Consider the following 16,278-nt stretch of genomic DNA (forward strand, 5'->3'; position numbering starts at 1 on the left):
AGAAAATGTCATGTTATATCCACAATTTCAAAACCAATGAAAAAATAATATGATGATTTATAGATATATCTCACAAAAAATATATTGCGACCCTCTTCCTGAAAACTGGAACCTTCCACACTTCACCAACATGAGATTTATGTAATTTTCTCTGTAGTACACAAAAATTTATTAGACCTCGTACGTTGGTGCTACTAAGATTAAATTTGTAGATCAATAATATCATCAAATTAAATTTCTAGACCGTAAATAAAATCAATGTTATTACCTGTAGCGTCGTCGTTACGTTCGAAGTATTGGACTAATGTAACGTCGTAAACCTTCTTCTTGCCTAATTTATATTGGACTCTATCGCCGTTCTTTTTCCCCTCTGCCTTCCAATAACATGCCCAGTCACTTCCATATTTTTCTTCTCCATTATACTTGAAGACAAATACACTATAATCCTCGTCCATTTTAGGTACAAATATAAATAATTTCAATCAGATCCTTTAAAGGCAATTTCAACAGCAATCGGCAGCTTTAAAAGTAGCAAAGTCAGAAAGTAAAATTCAATTAAAATTTTAATAAACAGGGGGGGACCTAACTGCCGGGGGGTTTGGAAATTGTACTTCTGAAAAACCAAAAATAAGGTAAATATAGGCTAAAATTAGGCTATTTAGAGCAAAACAAGACGACTTAAAGTCGAAAATTTCGCATAATACTTGAACATCAACGACGAAGACGCGTGAAACGTGACTCCTGCAGCATTATCGCATTTTGAATGAAACGTTACACAAAATATAGAGAATGTATTGTACACACAGGTCATAGATACCCTGTTATTTTTTTCTGAAAAATCTCAATCCATTAAAAAAAGATTCCTTAAATAATGCGACTAAAGAATTCCAATCTTTCAATTCAGAATAATTCAGAGAACTGCAATATACTTGAGAAGAATAATTTTAAATTTTTTTGAAAATGAAGAAGAAAAAATGAACTTTTCATTCTTTGATGTCAGAAACGTCATTTTGTGCTTTGAAGGAACTTGTGATAAAGACTTCTTTCACTTGCGCTAAGTTTATATAAACTTCTTTCTATAAACAGCAGAATTTATCTAAAATTGAAAAAAATGGCTTGTCAGAAAAATCTGTTGTATACTATCTTCGCTTTCTGATATGAATGATGGCCCACCGCCATCAAAATCATTGGACTTTAACGTGGGTGTCTGCTAATAAGCCATTGGAATGTAAAAAGAATGGACAACAAGGTACCTAATAAATCAAAATAATCGAGCTTCAATCAAACTTCACCGATCTTGATACACCTTTTGATTGTTAGTATAAGATTCCCATTTCCGCACTAAGATTCTTGTTACTTTTCTGGAAAAGAGCGAGCTAATATCTATCATCCCATCGGGGAGGAAAAGCTGGAACTTTTACTAACCAAACTTCTCGAACACCAATCAAACTTCATCGGATAGAAAACTGTCATCATTAACGAGGACATTGTGCTGTGGTGTACGGTGGGGCTGGATCTAAATGTCCTTTGTACAGCGGTGGAAATAGGTTAATTCTAAATCTGCTGTACACCCACTGTACCCACCGTACAATAATGTACGGCAGTGTCTAGGCAGGGTCGTTTCGATTATATAAAAATGATTGCTGAATTTCAATTGAATTGACATGAATTCTACTAAGAAATACTTGCTAAAACTGACTGTTTGTCACAACTGGTTTCACTATTAACACATAACTATCTGTTGAAAAAAGGAAAAAAAGATCATACCTGTGCTGTTTGTAGTTTTGGTGAACAGGTGAAGAAGAGAAGAAAAAAGGGGAGGGTATAATGATGTTGTTGTTGTGGGAAATTAACTCTTTTTGTACTACTTACTGAGCATGATCAATTTATTGGTGCATTCACTAACTACACAAACATAAAATACTTAGTAGTAAACACTCTACAAAAGACCAGAAAACATGATAAAAATTTATACAGCAGCAGCAAGTTTCCAAGTTTCAAAAGTATGTGCAAAATCAAGCAGCCATTAAAAAGTGCTCACGATGAATGTTTACAAAGGCTTGGTTACACTTCTTGCACTAGCGTATTTTATTTATTTAGAAAAGCCCTGTTTTTTATCACTTTTTATCTTTGTGAGTGAGTCCACCTTCAGAATATTGGCCGTAGTACGCCCACAGCCAAACGCCCACGCCATAATTTGCGCCCCAAAAATTTTCTCGATACATACATACATACATAGAAAGACTATCGTAATACTTTCGCTATGCGAAATTAATAAAGGACCTTCTCTTTGACAGCTGAAAATATTCTTAAAAGTTGTACCAAAATTTGTCAAAAATTGCGTAGAACTCTCTCTAGCTCCTTAGATATTGAAAATAAGTTATGAAGATGGGGTATAGTAAACTTACTATGCCTTATCTGAAAATCTAGGTGTTTTTATATCTTGAGAAAATATTTATAATTAAAATGGAATGACAATAATCAGAATTAAAAAATAGGCAACATAAACATTTCCTTAGTTTCATTAAAAATTATACGTGAAAGTCAAGTTCAATCAAGTTTAAACGAGTTTAAATTTAAATCAAGTTCGCGGGCAAGTTCAATGTCTCATCAATCTGTTGTGGCGTTCAAAATCGGCTTTTGAAAAACATAAATAATTGCACCCTTTCTCACACTTCCACTGAAAACCAAGAGGGCTGTCATTAAATTGATTAACTTTGGTTCGGAGCATTTCATGCAAGTTTTTGTAATGTTTTTTATAGACTTCACTGGAGACTGGCGTTGGATTCCAATCCAAAAAGTTCAGGTTCAAAGTTCACTCCATTAAGAATTAGTGAATAAGGTGGCTTGCATTATTCTAAGAGCACTCTCGCCAGATTCCAATCCAAGAAGTTCAGGTTTAAAGTTCACTCCATTAAGAATTAGTGAATAAGGTGGCTTGCATTTTTCTAAAAGAACACTCTTGCCACAATCCAAAAAATTCAGGTTTAAAGTTCACTCCATTAAGAATTAGTGAATAAAGTGGCTTATTCTAAGAGCACTCTCGCCAGATTCCAATCCAAGAAGTTCAGGTTTAAAGTTCACTCCATTAAGAATTAGTGAATAAGGTGGCTTGCATTATTCTAAGAGCACTCTCGCCAGATTCCAATCCAAAAAGTTCAGGTTTAAAGTTTACTCTATTAAGAATTAGTGAAAAAGGTGGCTTGCATTTTTCTAATAGCACTCTTGCCAGATTCCAATCCAAAAAGTTCAGGTTTAAAGTTCACTCCATTAAGAATTAGTGAATAAGGTGGCTTGCATTTTTCTAAAAGAACACTCTTGCCACAATCCAAAAAGTTCAGGTTTAAAGTTCACTCCATTAAGAATTAGTGAATAAGGTGGCTTGCATTATTCTAAGACCACTCTCGCAAGATTCCAATCCAAGAAGTTCAGGTTTAAAGTTCACTCCATTAAGAATTAGTGAATGAGGTGGCTTGCATTTTTCTAAGAGCACTCTCGCCAGATTCCAATCCAAAAAGTTCAGGTTTAAAGTTTACTCCATTAAGAATTAGTGAAAAAGGTGGCTTGCATTTTTCTAATAGCACTCTTGCCAGATTCCAATCCAAAAAGTTCAGGTTTAAAGTTCACTCCATTAAGAATTAGTGAATAGGTGGCTTGCATTTTTCTAAGAGCACTCTCGCCAGATTCCAACCCAAAAAGTTCAGGTTTAAAGTTCACTCCATTAAGAATTAGTGAATAAGGTGGCTTGCATTTTTCTAAGAGCACTCTTGCCAGATTCCAATCCAAAAAGTTCAGGTTTAAAGTTCACTCCATTAAGAATTAGTGAATAAGGTGGCTTGCATTTTTCTAAGAGCACTCTCGCCAGATTCCAATCCAAAAAGTTCAGGTTTAAAGTTCACTCCATTAAGAATTAGTGAATAAGGTGGCTCGCATTTTTCTAAAAGAACACTCTTGCCACAATTTAAAAAGTTCAGGTTTAAAGTTCACTCCATTAAGAATTAGTGAATAAGGTGGCTTGCATTTTTCTAAGAGCACTCTCGCCAGATTCCAATCCAAAAAGTTCAGGTTTAAAGTTCACTCCATTAAGAATTAGTGAATAAGGTGGCTTGCATTATTCTAATAGCACTCTTGCCAGATTCCAATCCAAAAAGTTCAGCTTTAAAGTTCACTCCATTAAGAATTAGTGAATAAGGTGGCTCGCATTTTTCTAAAAGAACACTCTTGCCACAATTCAAAAAGTTCAGGTTTAAAGTTCACTCCAATAAGAATTAGTGAAAAAGGTGGCTTGCATTTTTCTAAAAGAGCACTCTTGCCAGAGTCCAATCCAAAAAGTTCAGGTTTAAAGTTCACTCCATTAAGAATTAGTGAAAAAGGTGGCTTGCATTTTTCTAAGAGCACTCTTGCCAGATTCCAATCCAAAAAGTTCAGGTTTAAAGTTCACTCCATTAAGAATTAGTGAATAAGGTGGCTTGCATTTTTCTAAGAGCACTCTTGCCAGATTCCAATCCAAAAAGTTCAGGTTTAAAGTTCACTCCATTAAGAATTAGTGAATAAGGTGGCTTGCATTTTTCTAAAAGAGCACTCTTGCCAGATTCCAACCCAAAAAGTTCAGGTTTAAAGTTCACTCCATTAAGAATTAGTGAAAAGGGTGGCTTGCATTTTTCTAAGAGCACTCTTGCCAGATTCCAACCCAAAAAGTTCAGGTTTAAAGTTCACTCCATTAAGAATTAGTGAAAAGGGTGGCTTGCATTTTTCTAAGAGCACTCTTGCCAGATTCCAATCCAAAAAGTTCAGGTTTAAAGTTCACTCCATTAAGAATTAGTGAATAAGATGGCTTGCATTTTTCTAAGAGCACTCTCGCCAGATTCCAATCCAAAAAGTTCAGGTTTAAAGTTCACTCCATTAAGAATTAGTGAAAAAGGTGGCTTGCATTTTTCTAAGAGCACTCTTGCCAGATTCCAATCCAAAAAGTTCAGGTTTAAAGTTCACTCCATTAAGAATTAGTGAAAAGGTGGCTTGCATTTTTCTAAGAGCACTCTTGCCAGATTCCAATCCAAAAAGTTCAGGTTTAAAGTTCACTCCATTAAGAATTAGTGAATAAGATGGCTTGCATTTTTCTAAGAGCACTCTTGCCAGATTCCAATCCAAAAAGTTCAGGTTTAAAGTTCACTCCATTAAGAATTAGTGAATAAGGTGGCTTGCATTTTTCTAAGAGCACTCTCGCCAGATTCCAATCCAAAAAGTTCAGGTTTAAAGTTCACTCCATTAAGAATTAGTGAATAAGGTGGCTTGCATTTTTCTAAGAGCACTCTTGCCAGATTCTAATCCAAAAAGTTCAGGTTTAAAGTTCACTCCATTAAGAATTAGTGAATAAGATGGCTTGCATTTTTCTAAGAGCACTCTTGCCAGATTCCAACCCAAAAAGTTCAGGTTTAAAGTTAACTCCATTAAGAATTAGTGAATAAGGTGGCTTGCATTTTTCTAAGAGCACTCTCGCCAGATTCCAACCCAAAAAGTTCAGGTTTAAAGTTCACTCCATTAAGAATTAGTGAATAAGGTGGCTTGCATTATTCTAAGAGCACTCTTGCCAGATTCCAATCCAAAAAGTTCAAGTTTAAAGTTCACTCCATTAAGAATTAGTGAATAAGGTGGCTTGCATTTTTCTAAGAGCACTCTCGCCAGATTCCAATCCAAAAAGTTCAGGTTTAAAGTTTACTCCATTAAGAATTAGTGAAAAAGGTGGCTTGCATTTTTCTAAAAGAGCACTCTGGCTCTGGTTCTAAAAAAAATAGTTATATTATATGCACAACCTGGGGTGCGATTATCCCAAATTAAAATTTTGGATATTGCTATGTCCCTAATCGTCCAAAAATTGTTAAGGTATATCCCGAAAATTTCCGGTCAACTCTATCATATCCCGATTAGTTATTCTATGTGTCAAATCAAGTTATACCGTATCCCGATTTGAAAATTTTAAAGTGGTGTGTATCCCATTGCGTCCCTAATAAGGGTGTGTTATATCCCGATTTTCCCGATTATTGTTTTTCGAAAAAATTTCTAAGTTTTCAGGTTTAAAAATTTTTTTGGAGTATGAATTATCCCAGAAGTTTTTTGGGATTCTCAGCACCCTGTTCAGGTTTAAGAGAGGAAGGTGTTTCTCCCTATTTTTTTTTCAAAAATTCCTAAGTCTTTTTCATTTTTTAACCCACCTATATCCCGAGGTTTAAAGTGTCCTAGACTAGTATTGATCAATAGAGTAGCACTTTTACACCAAATTTTTACAAATAAATGCCCGAGGCTACTTCGCAGCGAAAATTATCCAGGTTCAAAAGTTAAACCTGAGTTCGGGATCCTCAATAATTTTTTCGATCGGGATAGAGTACCTTCGTTCTAAATTTTTCTATTGATTATTTATCAATATTTTCTATTGATTCTATTGATTCTATTGATCCTAGACTAAATATCCGCTCACTATAGACTAGATAGTCTCATTTTTTTTTCAATAAAGTAGGTGTCGTTGGCGGAATAAATTTAAACCTTAACCCTATTTTTATCAGGGGGGGGTGTTTTCCACCAGGCTGGCACTCTTTTGCTAATAGCTCACTGAAAATTTTTTTTAGCACTCTGAAAGTTTTTGACTTTTAATATAATCCTATTAGCAGCATGAATACCAAATTTTACAATTATACACCGACCAGATCAGGTTTTATGACTTTTTTGTGCAGGCATATCATAAAATCCAGCTAAAACCCTGTAAAATCTCAAAATCTTAAATTTAGCATAACTTTTGATCTCGGCATCCAACTGGCTTCAAATTTTGACAGGTTTTAGGTATCAATAATAAATTTTAAAAAATATTTAAAAATTTTTCAAAAACTGCTGACGTCATCAAAAATGACGTCATTGTTTTTTGAAAAAATTTACTCATTTTCTGCATGGATTTTAAACGTCAATTTTATTAGTATGTTGAAAACCTGCAAATATGTTAAAGATATTTATTTTGGCTTTTAGAAATTTAAAACAGAATTGAAAAATCTCCATTCGTTCAACTTTAATTGCTATTTTATTGAATAGTACTTTTTCATTGGTCAGCGATAAGTGTGAAAGTTTGTGATGACGTCATCACCTTTATGATGACGTCATCAACCCAAATTTTTTTCTATGAACTCCTTTTATGGTAGAGAACATTTCTGCCAATTTTCAAGTCCATATCTTTTCTAGATCATAAGTTATGCAAGGCTGGTGGAAAACACCCCCCTTGAGGATACAAAATCCGAAAAAGCCTGATAATAATAGGGTTAAATTCGGGATTAAATGTATCCAAGAGTTCGGGATATAATACCCTCTTTCCGATTTTTTCTTATTATTGATTATCAATATTTTCTATCGAATATTGATTCTAGACTAAATATTTGCTCATTATAGACTAGAGATTACCATTGTTTATTGTTCAAAAAAAGCTCCGCCGAAAAGCCGCTACGAAAAAGTCTTAAACCTGAAATTCGGGATAAAAGGTACTCCAAATTTGGGATATTAATTGGTAACCTGTTATTTTTCTGGAATACAACACATTCTTAAAGTTCATTTTTCTTATAATATTTTCCACAGCTATAGCTTAGATTGAAAATGTGTGACCTTCTAAACGAATAAAAGAATAAAAGAAATAAAAAAATAAAAGAATAATCTCTAAGTTTGTAGCGTGATGAAAAAATGTCAACTAAGTCTTTTGGCCATCGTAATCATTCAACGCTGAAGCTTTTCCGCCACATCGCATTTCCCTCCAACATAAAGTCTTTGAATCCATCAGGATCCTTTTCATACTTCGTTCTGATGTTTCTGATCACTTCTTTGATTTTGTCCCAAGGTCGATCCCCAGTAAGAAAAATTTGATCAATCATTTGGAAGTTGTACACTCCAATATACTTTTTATTCAATTCAGAATATTCAGTACGGACGAGTGGTAGGCTTGAGTGCATAATCACCTTACTGTGGACAAAGCACAGAAGTCTTAGCTGTGTACCATTAAGGAGATTTATTTTTTTGCAAGCGTGTCATTCCTTCGACGTTGTAGTTGAACGTTTTTTCTTTGCTTTCGGCTTCAAGGATACGGGTGAATCTAAAGAAATAGTAAATTTTTCTAGCTATTGAGAATGAATGATATATCTCAATAGCTAGAAAAACGTAAACGATTGTTGTTACTGGAGATCGACCTTGGATCAAAATTAAAGAGGTGATAAGAAACGTAAGAACGAAATGTGCTAAAGATGAATCATCAAATACAACAGTATAATTGCGAAATTAAGCGTATAATTGGCCTGCTAGAGCAAATGCGAAGTGCAAATGTTGCTACACAAAGGTGTCCTTTGTCGGAAAAAAAGTAACAATGATTGAGACTTACCCTTATCATCATCTGGGCAGGGGCAATCTACAGAATGGCGTAGATAATATTCCACCTCTTGAATGGTGGACAAGTACCACTTGATCACCACTGGAAAGAGTACATCAAGTTTTAACTTAACGTAGTCAGTGGCAATGATATTGGTCTGGAAAAAAGAATAGAAAAGATATAGAAATTTTAAAATAAACATGTCCTAATCATTAAAACAAGACCCATAACATTAACGTTAATTTCATTGATTTAACATGAAAATCAATTACATCAAAATAATAGCAAAAAAGAGAAATCGTGTCTTTGGTTTAAGAAAGCTTAAACAGGTTTAGAAGTTACCCTAAAAAGATCAACGTTTTAGAAAAATTGCAAGAATTTTTTGCATTTCAGTATGCTTAGTATTATGCTTTTTTGGCAAATCTGAGCCTAATTATGCTTATAAACATGCTTATAAACGTTATACTTATAAAGAAAAAGTGTAATTACCTCTGAATGGATTTTATTGAGTTCTTCGCCAAGGCGATCTAGGGTGTCTTCTGTGATGCCACCTATACAAAATTGAATTCGATTAATTATAATATTAAAGATTGACATCAACTTTCTAATCATGCAGTAAGAGATTAGAGATCCTAAAAGCGACTACTTTCTTATAAGAAACTTTGATTTTTCTAAAAAGTTTAAAACGTTTTTGCAAAGTGTACAATATCTCAAAAATCGATTGAACGTTCGAAACAGATAGACAGAAAACTCAATTTTGGTAGACTGTACCATATCCCGAATTATAATTCAGAGTGTAAAATCAAATGAAATCTTTGGAAAAAACACAAAGAAAACTCACCATAAAAGGAATAATCTGATAGTTCGTGAAAGAGGATAACTCTTTGGATTTTTCTTCCATATCGATCGGTCTATTATTAACAAAAATGAAGCAATTGAAAGCATTGGTAATGGATACAAAAGAATGGTTCTGTTATTAAAAGGTTAGGGTCAGTGCTTAAGATCCGGAAAAGTAGGGGCACTCGAACTCTGTCTGCCAATCAAGATAGGGCGACTGATGGTAGGAGCGAGTAACACTTGTTATAGAGCTTAGGAGCACAAGCTATTCATAGCTCCTGATTCCGTGTACGAGCTTTAATGATGTGGCTGAATAGTTGAGAGAATTGGGTATCACATTGTATCAGAAGATATTAGCACATAAAAGAAAGACGTTACATACCATATCTCGAAAGTATTGCCGTTTACTCCTGCTGTAAATATCATAACGGAACGAAGTGAGTTTCCCAGTTGCCAGATCCACCACCTTGCTTTTGTTTTCCTGCACGAATAACCCAATTTCATCAGGTTTGACTTGTGCTGCACGATTCGAACATGAATGTAGCGTGTGCACTGGCAGTTTTGTGGCTGAATGAAAGAAATTAAGAGAAATAAGTATTTCAGAAATCCCTAAAAAATGAAAGATATACAGATACATATTCCCAAACCTAAGATCATTGCTATTATGTTCACTAAAAGGAAACTGACAAATTTTCTCACCTTCAAAGGCGTCTTGGAAAGTTAAACTTGACGATGGAGTTTTGGCGGAGACAAAATCAAATACGTCAGAGGCATTACCTAAACAATAAAAACAAGTGACTGGTAAATAATTTTTCAGTATTGAAATTTATAACTAAGTTTATTGTCCACAATAGCATGGATAAGAAGTCTAAACAAACTGCTCGAGTGAAAAAGAATTACAAAAGGGTGGTTTTATATCCCGAATTCGACGCGATGAGCTCAGTGGACGAGCTACGGGACAAGAAGTCGTTACGATTAGTAGTGGATAAACAACAAATTCTTACTTTTGTTCAGATTTGCAGGTATAACCGAAGAAGAATCATCAGCAATCAATTCAGCATTAGCCTGGGAATCCATGCTATGATTTCTTCTTTGATAAACTGATGTCGAAATGTATAGCATGGTACGGGCTGAGAGTTTGAATTTCTCAGATCCTAATAACGGTTGAAAACATAGCCAATTAAATTTTGTTATTCTTTTACTGGTCACACTTTCTTAGAGAAAGCGCAACTTTCGAAATCTGGTTTTTATTTTAGTAAGTGAGGACAGCGCTAAATTCGAATTTCCCACTGTAAAAAATGTGAGTCCAATATTGGACTCACAGCTCGAACCCGTCTTGTGTACATCAAATTATTATAAAAAAACACACGACGGTTCTCCTGTCTAATTCAGCATCCAATTCTAGAAAGAATTAGAAAGAATTCAACTAAACTATAATTCAGTTATAATTCAGTTAATACAATGTACGATAATAAGTTTACATAATGACTTAAAGCTACAAAAGAAGGTTAGACAACACCCAGAATCTTGAAGTAAAACCGATGAATTAGTGCATTAAGACAGCCCCTTGCCCATCATGAGTGACTGAAAGTTAATAGAATTTCGATACAAAAGGTACCTTACCAGGTTCTGGTGCCTTTTTAGCTGGAGTTGAAGTTGCTGGTACGTCATCAGCAGGTCCTGAATGAGCAAGAATAAAAATCAATAAGTTTAATAAAAGCCTTTTATGTTGTATCAGGACTTTTCAGAAAAACCAGTCAGACATAGATTAATATGCGTTTTTGGTGGATTCTCGGACACCTACGCCTGGTATGAATAATGAAATGTTAATGATAATCTGATTCAAAAGATAGCTTACCAGTTTCTTGTACTTTTTCAGATGGACCAGCCAAAGACTTGTGAACTAAAAATTTGGAAAAAAATAACATAAATGACACATTAAATAGAAATGGGAATTGATATCAACACATCCTTACTGCCTTTTGACAGTGATCTGCTTTAGAAAAATTTAATTCCAGTACGAGGAATCCTTCAGCACGAACGATTAGTAATAACTCTGCAATGAATGCCTAAATGGATCTGTCTTAGACTGTACCATATCCCGAATTGTAATTCAGACAAGCACAAAGAGTTCATGTAAATTCGTTAGGGTTAGACAGACATAGTCAGACATAGATTAATATGCGTTTTGGGTGGATTCTCGGACACCTACGCCTGGTATGAATAATCAAATGTTAATGATAATCTGATTCAAAAGATAGCTTGCCAGTTTCTTGTACTTTTTCAGATGGACCAGCCAGAGACTTTGTAACTAAAAATTTGAAAAAAAACATATCATAAATCACACAATAAATAGAGAATTATGAATTGATATCAACACAGACTGTACCATATCCCGAATTTCAATTCAGACTAGAACACATCATTCTGTTCAGCTCTAGGTATAAAAAAGTTCATGTAAATTCATATTAATTAATTTAATGGGATTAAACATAAGCTCACAACCAACGTTGTCATCTTCTAGGTCATCAAAGCATGCCATAAGTCGGTCGTCGGTGTATTTCTTTCCGGTGGAGCCCTGTATCAGCTTGGCCATGTTATTAAACCATTTCTTCATATCATTTTTCGATGGTGGTTTCTGTTGAGATAACATTCGGTTTCGATCGGCCACGATTCTCTCCGTTTCTTTGCTGGGCAGGAACTTGGAGTAACACTTCATCGAGATGCGCAACGCTTCCCTGTTCTCCCAATAGGCTGTATAGTATTGGCGTGATGTACCGGGTCTGTAGAAGCAAAAAATACATGAATGACAAATTGATTAAAAAAATCTAATCCTGCCAATCAAAAATAAATAGAGAATTATGAATTGATATCAACACAGACTGTACCGTATCCCGAATTTTAATTCAGACTAGAACACATCATTCACCCTTCGGACAGAGATGGTTGATAAAAAGAACAGACAGAGGCAAGTATTGCAAACGGAAATTGAATTTATACCTGTGCTTCATATAATGCAGAGCTACATTGTCGCTGTTTTCGCCGTCCACGCCAACAAGCTCCGTGCATGCAGCGCAACGGAGGCGGGACGGGGAAACTCTGGTATTGTCACTTGATTGGAATACACCGGCTTTCTGGAACGAACGACTGAAGGCAAATGAAATCATGGGATGTTCCATGAGCCCAGGATCCTTTTCTTCTTCTTCTTCATTTTGTTGTACCTTGGCTCTCTTCGAGGAGCTTGTAAATAAGAGCTTGGAGTCTGCTGGGGCGATCAGGGGACGGATGAATTCAATGTAGCCGTTAATAAAATCATATAATTCTCTGTTGACCCACATCACTTTATCTCCGTAAATGATACATGTCTTGTACTTGGAGGACTTGAATTCAAAGCCACAAAAACCGTCTTCAGGTGTTGTTGGGGCCGCTTTGGCGATATCCTCCAACGAAATATTCATAAGATTTGAGGCTCGAGCTCCATTGATGATAGTTATATTGATCATTAAATAATTGCGAACGTCACAGGCCTGAAGAAATATAGATTACAAAATTATTTTAAAAATGGCTTCTCGAAAGAGGAAATAAAACCACTAATCGACAAAACGTAATTAAAGTCATTCGAAGAAAAAAGTTGTAGAAAACGACTATTTTGCTCATCAAAATCTATTAAATTCAACAATTTCTTACGATTTCGCCAATTTTCACCCTGATATTCTTATAAAAGATATAAAATAATATTCAAAGAGAAAATCTTACTTGTGCAATAGTGACTTTTCCCATTTTCGGATTGGAACTGTACGAAATGTTGGCAAGGAATTCGATAACGCCTTGAACGTGTTCGGAATGACCCCATTGATGCAAATCTTGAGGTGTAATCAAGGTAGCGTGCTTCCAGCTTTTCATTAATTGGATTCTAAAAGATTCGATGAGCATTAAACAAACTGAAAAAAATGCCTCTGAAAAGATAACTTGCTTTGTTACTAGAACACGCCTTTTTTCAACGATTTAAACGGTAAGAAGGAAGAATTATGAAAGAACTGCAATTTACCTTTCAAGAATAGGTTTCTTCGTTCGATTTTTGAACTCCTTAACCTTTAGGAGAATAAGCTCTCTTTCATGGGACGACATACCGATGTATACGAATTTCAAGCGGCTATACGCACAGAGAGCTACAAGAGAGTCCAATTTGCCTGAGAGAGTACCCGCAGTCAAGTGTGGCGTCTGCTCATTCTTTGGTTTCTTAGATTGTGCCTGAAAAAAGAAAGAAATGAAAAGAAAATTCAATGCACAACTTTTCATTCGATTTCGATACATCTATACACACAACTTTGCGTGCCCTTGGTGCAAACAGAGTACTTATCAGAAGTTTAAACGAAACATCATTCGATTGCACTATATCCCGAATTTATAGATTTTGAAGATTAAGAGGGCCAGACTAGAGAAAACTAGATAAGTTAAGATAAATAATTTTTGATTACTGTATATCCCAAATTTCCAAATTTCAAGACTAAGAGCTTAAGTCTAAGTAGACTCAAAAGTGGTGACTTACGACAGCAATTGCTAGCTTTGGATTGAAAAAATCATCCTCCAATTTGTCAACGTCGTATAGAGCGATTTTCGAACCAAGCGTCGACATGCTGGGATCGATGGTTTTCCAAATGTAATCGAATTGTGGATCGCTTGTGCTGCGGTACTGGATTTTCCGTTGCAAGTCTGTAACCACAACTTAAAGTCATCCAAAATGTCCTAAACAGAGAGAATGACAGTTTGTTAGATATAACACTTCATAGAATTCTTGGCTACATATTGTCCTACAATCTCAGGGAATCTTTTTGTAACAAAACATAAGTGCAAAGCACGAATGAAATTTGTGTGGGATCCATTTGTAAGAATCGATTACCTTATTTCTACGTAAAAAACTTTTCTTGACAATCATAATTTGATCAAAGTAAATAAAGAGAATTATTTCGAATAAAGAAACCAACCTGTGCACACGAGTTCGATTCGAAATCATAGGTGTGCCGAAAATTTTCTTCTTGTTTGAACTGGTTTGCTCTAGCAGGAATAAAGTTGAATTGGCTGGATGTCTTTCTGGTGCTTTTTGTACAATCAATGAATTGAGGAGCTGAAACATTAATACAGAAATGCGTTAGTCTTTCCTTATATACTACTTATAGAGAGAGTATGACACCGTATAAATTGAAAAATCACACAGCATTTCATATCTGTTCAACTCCATTTAATCCTCCCTCTTGGGATTATCACAAAATTTACAGAAAAAAAGAATTCGAATACAGCTTTGAAAGCAAGGAAAAAGAAAATAACCTGTCCGTAAGCTTCTAGATTCATCACGTTTGTCCATCAAGTCTTCAGGATTCAGCTTGTGATAATTTTTCAAGTGTTGAGTAATGTCCCCCTTTGCCTTATGACAAATAGGACAGACATCCGGGGCGACTGTATTTTTCTTGATTATTAACGTAACGTGTTTAAAATTTTGCTCAATTTTCGACTGCAGCAGCTTTGCGGACTCCTAAGAATAATAAGAAGAATGACATCATATCTTTAAAGTAGCTTACTTTGAAAAATTCAGCAATTGGCTGAGATAGGCAGTGGACGAATTGTCCATACGAAGGACAAATTTGACAAAGATATACATGTAGATTATTCCAGATATTCGTAGCATTGGGAAGAAGGATTTTCAAATTAAACTTGTTTCTAGTTCTCTGCATATGAGGTTTTTGCTTGTAACAGCTCTAGCCTTCACACCTTGACCATTAGGATTGCTACTTAGAAGATTCTCTTATGTGCTTGAAATAGTATAGGGGGTCATGATTAGGAGATATTTGTATAATTTGTATGACAAGTCATAAAATATGAGATGGACATTATGAAGATAAAAAATTTCGAAAAAATGGAAAATGACCCCACTATAATTGACCAAAAAAGAGAAATGGATTGATAGATAATGAAAAAGATGAATTACCTCTGTATATCCTTTATGCGTCTTGGAAAGGTGGGACCAAATGTCACGTGAATGTTCTTTTTTGGTACACTCTCGAACAGGGCAGTAGATACCCCATCTGCAAAAGAAAAGTTGGAAATTTCTTAGAGTATTTAGATTATATTATATCCCGAAAAGTACTTCCCTGTGTCACAGACCCGGTGGGACCCCCTCCCCACTGGAAAAATTGGCCAAAAATTCGTTTCCGGTGAGAGAAATACCCTAAAATTTCATCCCCATTGGAAAACTACGCTGAACTCCCATCCCCACTAAGAAGAACAGCAAAATTTTGGAAATTCCCACTGGATTTTTGAGCTGTAAACAATACAATTCAAAATTCCCACTCATTAAAAGCAAGGGATTTTCCATCCCCATTGACATTTGGTGCCTTCAATTTATCCCCACTGGCTAAAAAATTCTCACCAGGTCACTGAGACAGGGGTGTTGTGTATATCAACAAAAATAAAGGCTTCTCTTTGCATAATAAAAAGGTTTCTCTTAAAACATGAAATTTAAACCCTATTCTTTAAAAATGATTCCGAAAGGCCCAAAAAACGTTCATACCTTTGCTTTGAATTCTTAACGTACGGGACGACAGGAGTGTCAGTGCCATATCTAAAATGGTGATAAAAAGTTATTTTAATAACCATGTTTTCATAATCAGGTTAATAGCATGTCATTAAAAAGTGTAATAATAAAGTAAAGCCAAATGACCTTTCAAGTAAAGAGCCAGTGTTATCGTTTTGTTCTTATTTAAACAGCAGCAAGTCACGACATTTACTTTCGCGAATTTGACGAAAATTTTTTTTTCGCGAACATAAACTTTCGCGATTTTGGAGTTTCGAAATTTTTCGCGAGCATTTACTTTTGCGAATGCGGCAAATTGGGAAAAAAAAGGTTTAACAGAAATTTTCAAAAAACACAGCAGTCCTTTTTCACTAAAATGTAAACTGTAAAAAGCCTATTTTACAAAGAAAACTTCGAATCTAAGCTTCATCAAATAGATTGAAAGGGATTGATAAATAAGAGTTGCAGACAATGGAGAACTGTTACA

At 35.0% G+C, this 16,278-nt stretch overlaps 2 protein-coding genes across 4 annotated transcripts; both read right to left on the bottom strand.

Moving 5' to 3' along the window:
* Positions 1 to 7,538: 7,538 nt before the first annotated feature.
* Positions 7,539 to 11,492, bottom strand: LOC136807548 (uncharacterized). 3 transcript variants are annotated; one of them, XM_067064131.1, is made up of 9 exons: positions 11,436 to 11,492; positions 11,082 to 11,126; positions 10,847 to 10,903; positions 10,228 to 10,377; positions 9,923 to 10,000; positions 9,606 to 9,790; positions 9,228 to 9,297; positions 8,876 to 8,937; positions 8,194 to 8,543 (listed from the first exon to the last, which is right to left on the bottom strand). In XM_067064131.1, the coding sequence occupies exons 4-9, from the start codon at positions 10,343 to 10,345 to the stop codon at positions 8,319 to 8,321; spliced, it is 738 nt and encodes a 245-aa protein (XP_066920232.1). In that variant the 5' UTR covers positions 10,346 to 10,377; positions 10,847 to 10,903; positions 11,082 to 11,126; positions 11,436 to 11,492; the 3' UTR covers positions 8,194 to 8,318. The 3 variants fall into 3 exon arrangements, with proteins under 3 accessions (XP_066920233.1, XP_066920232.1, XP_066920231.1); XM_067064132.1 differs by lacking the exons at positions 10,847 to 10,903; positions 11,082 to 11,126; positions 11,436 to 11,492 and adding an exon at positions 7,539 to 8,116 and having other exon boundaries at positions 8,399 to 8,543; positions 10,228 to 10,444; XM_067064130.1 differs by lacking the exons at positions 10,847 to 10,903; positions 11,082 to 11,126; positions 11,436 to 11,492 and having other exon boundaries at positions 10,228 to 10,447.
* On the bottom strand, positions 10,607 to 15,853 carry LOC136807562 (uncharacterized). The gene is made up of 13 exons (XM_067064147.1): positions 15,789 to 15,853; positions 15,207 to 15,303; positions 14,549 to 14,753; positions 14,209 to 14,348; positions 13,773 to 13,969; positions 13,272 to 13,474; positions 12,980 to 13,136; positions 12,224 to 12,750; positions 11,726 to 12,006; positions 11,490 to 11,534; positions 11,082 to 11,126; positions 10,842 to 10,903; positions 10,607 to 10,624 (listed from the first exon to the last, which is right to left on the bottom strand). Exons 5-13 carry the CDS (start codon positions 13,857 to 13,859, stop codon positions 10,607 to 10,609), a joined length of 1,425 nt encoding a protein of 474 aa, XP_066920248.1. The 5' UTR covers positions 13,860 to 13,969; positions 14,209 to 14,348; positions 14,549 to 14,753; positions 15,207 to 15,303; positions 15,789 to 15,853.
* Between the last annotated feature and the right edge of the window lie 425 nt (positions 15,854 to 16,278).

Source organism: Clytia hemisphaerica, unplaced genomic scaffold, assembly GCF_902728285.1.
Source record: "Clytia hemisphaerica strain Z4C2 unplaced genomic scaffold, Clytia hemisphaerica genome assembly, whole genome shotgun sequence".
Taxonomy (NCBI): Eukaryota; Metazoa; Cnidaria; class Hydrozoa; order Leptothecata; family Clytiidae; genus Clytia; species Clytia hemisphaerica.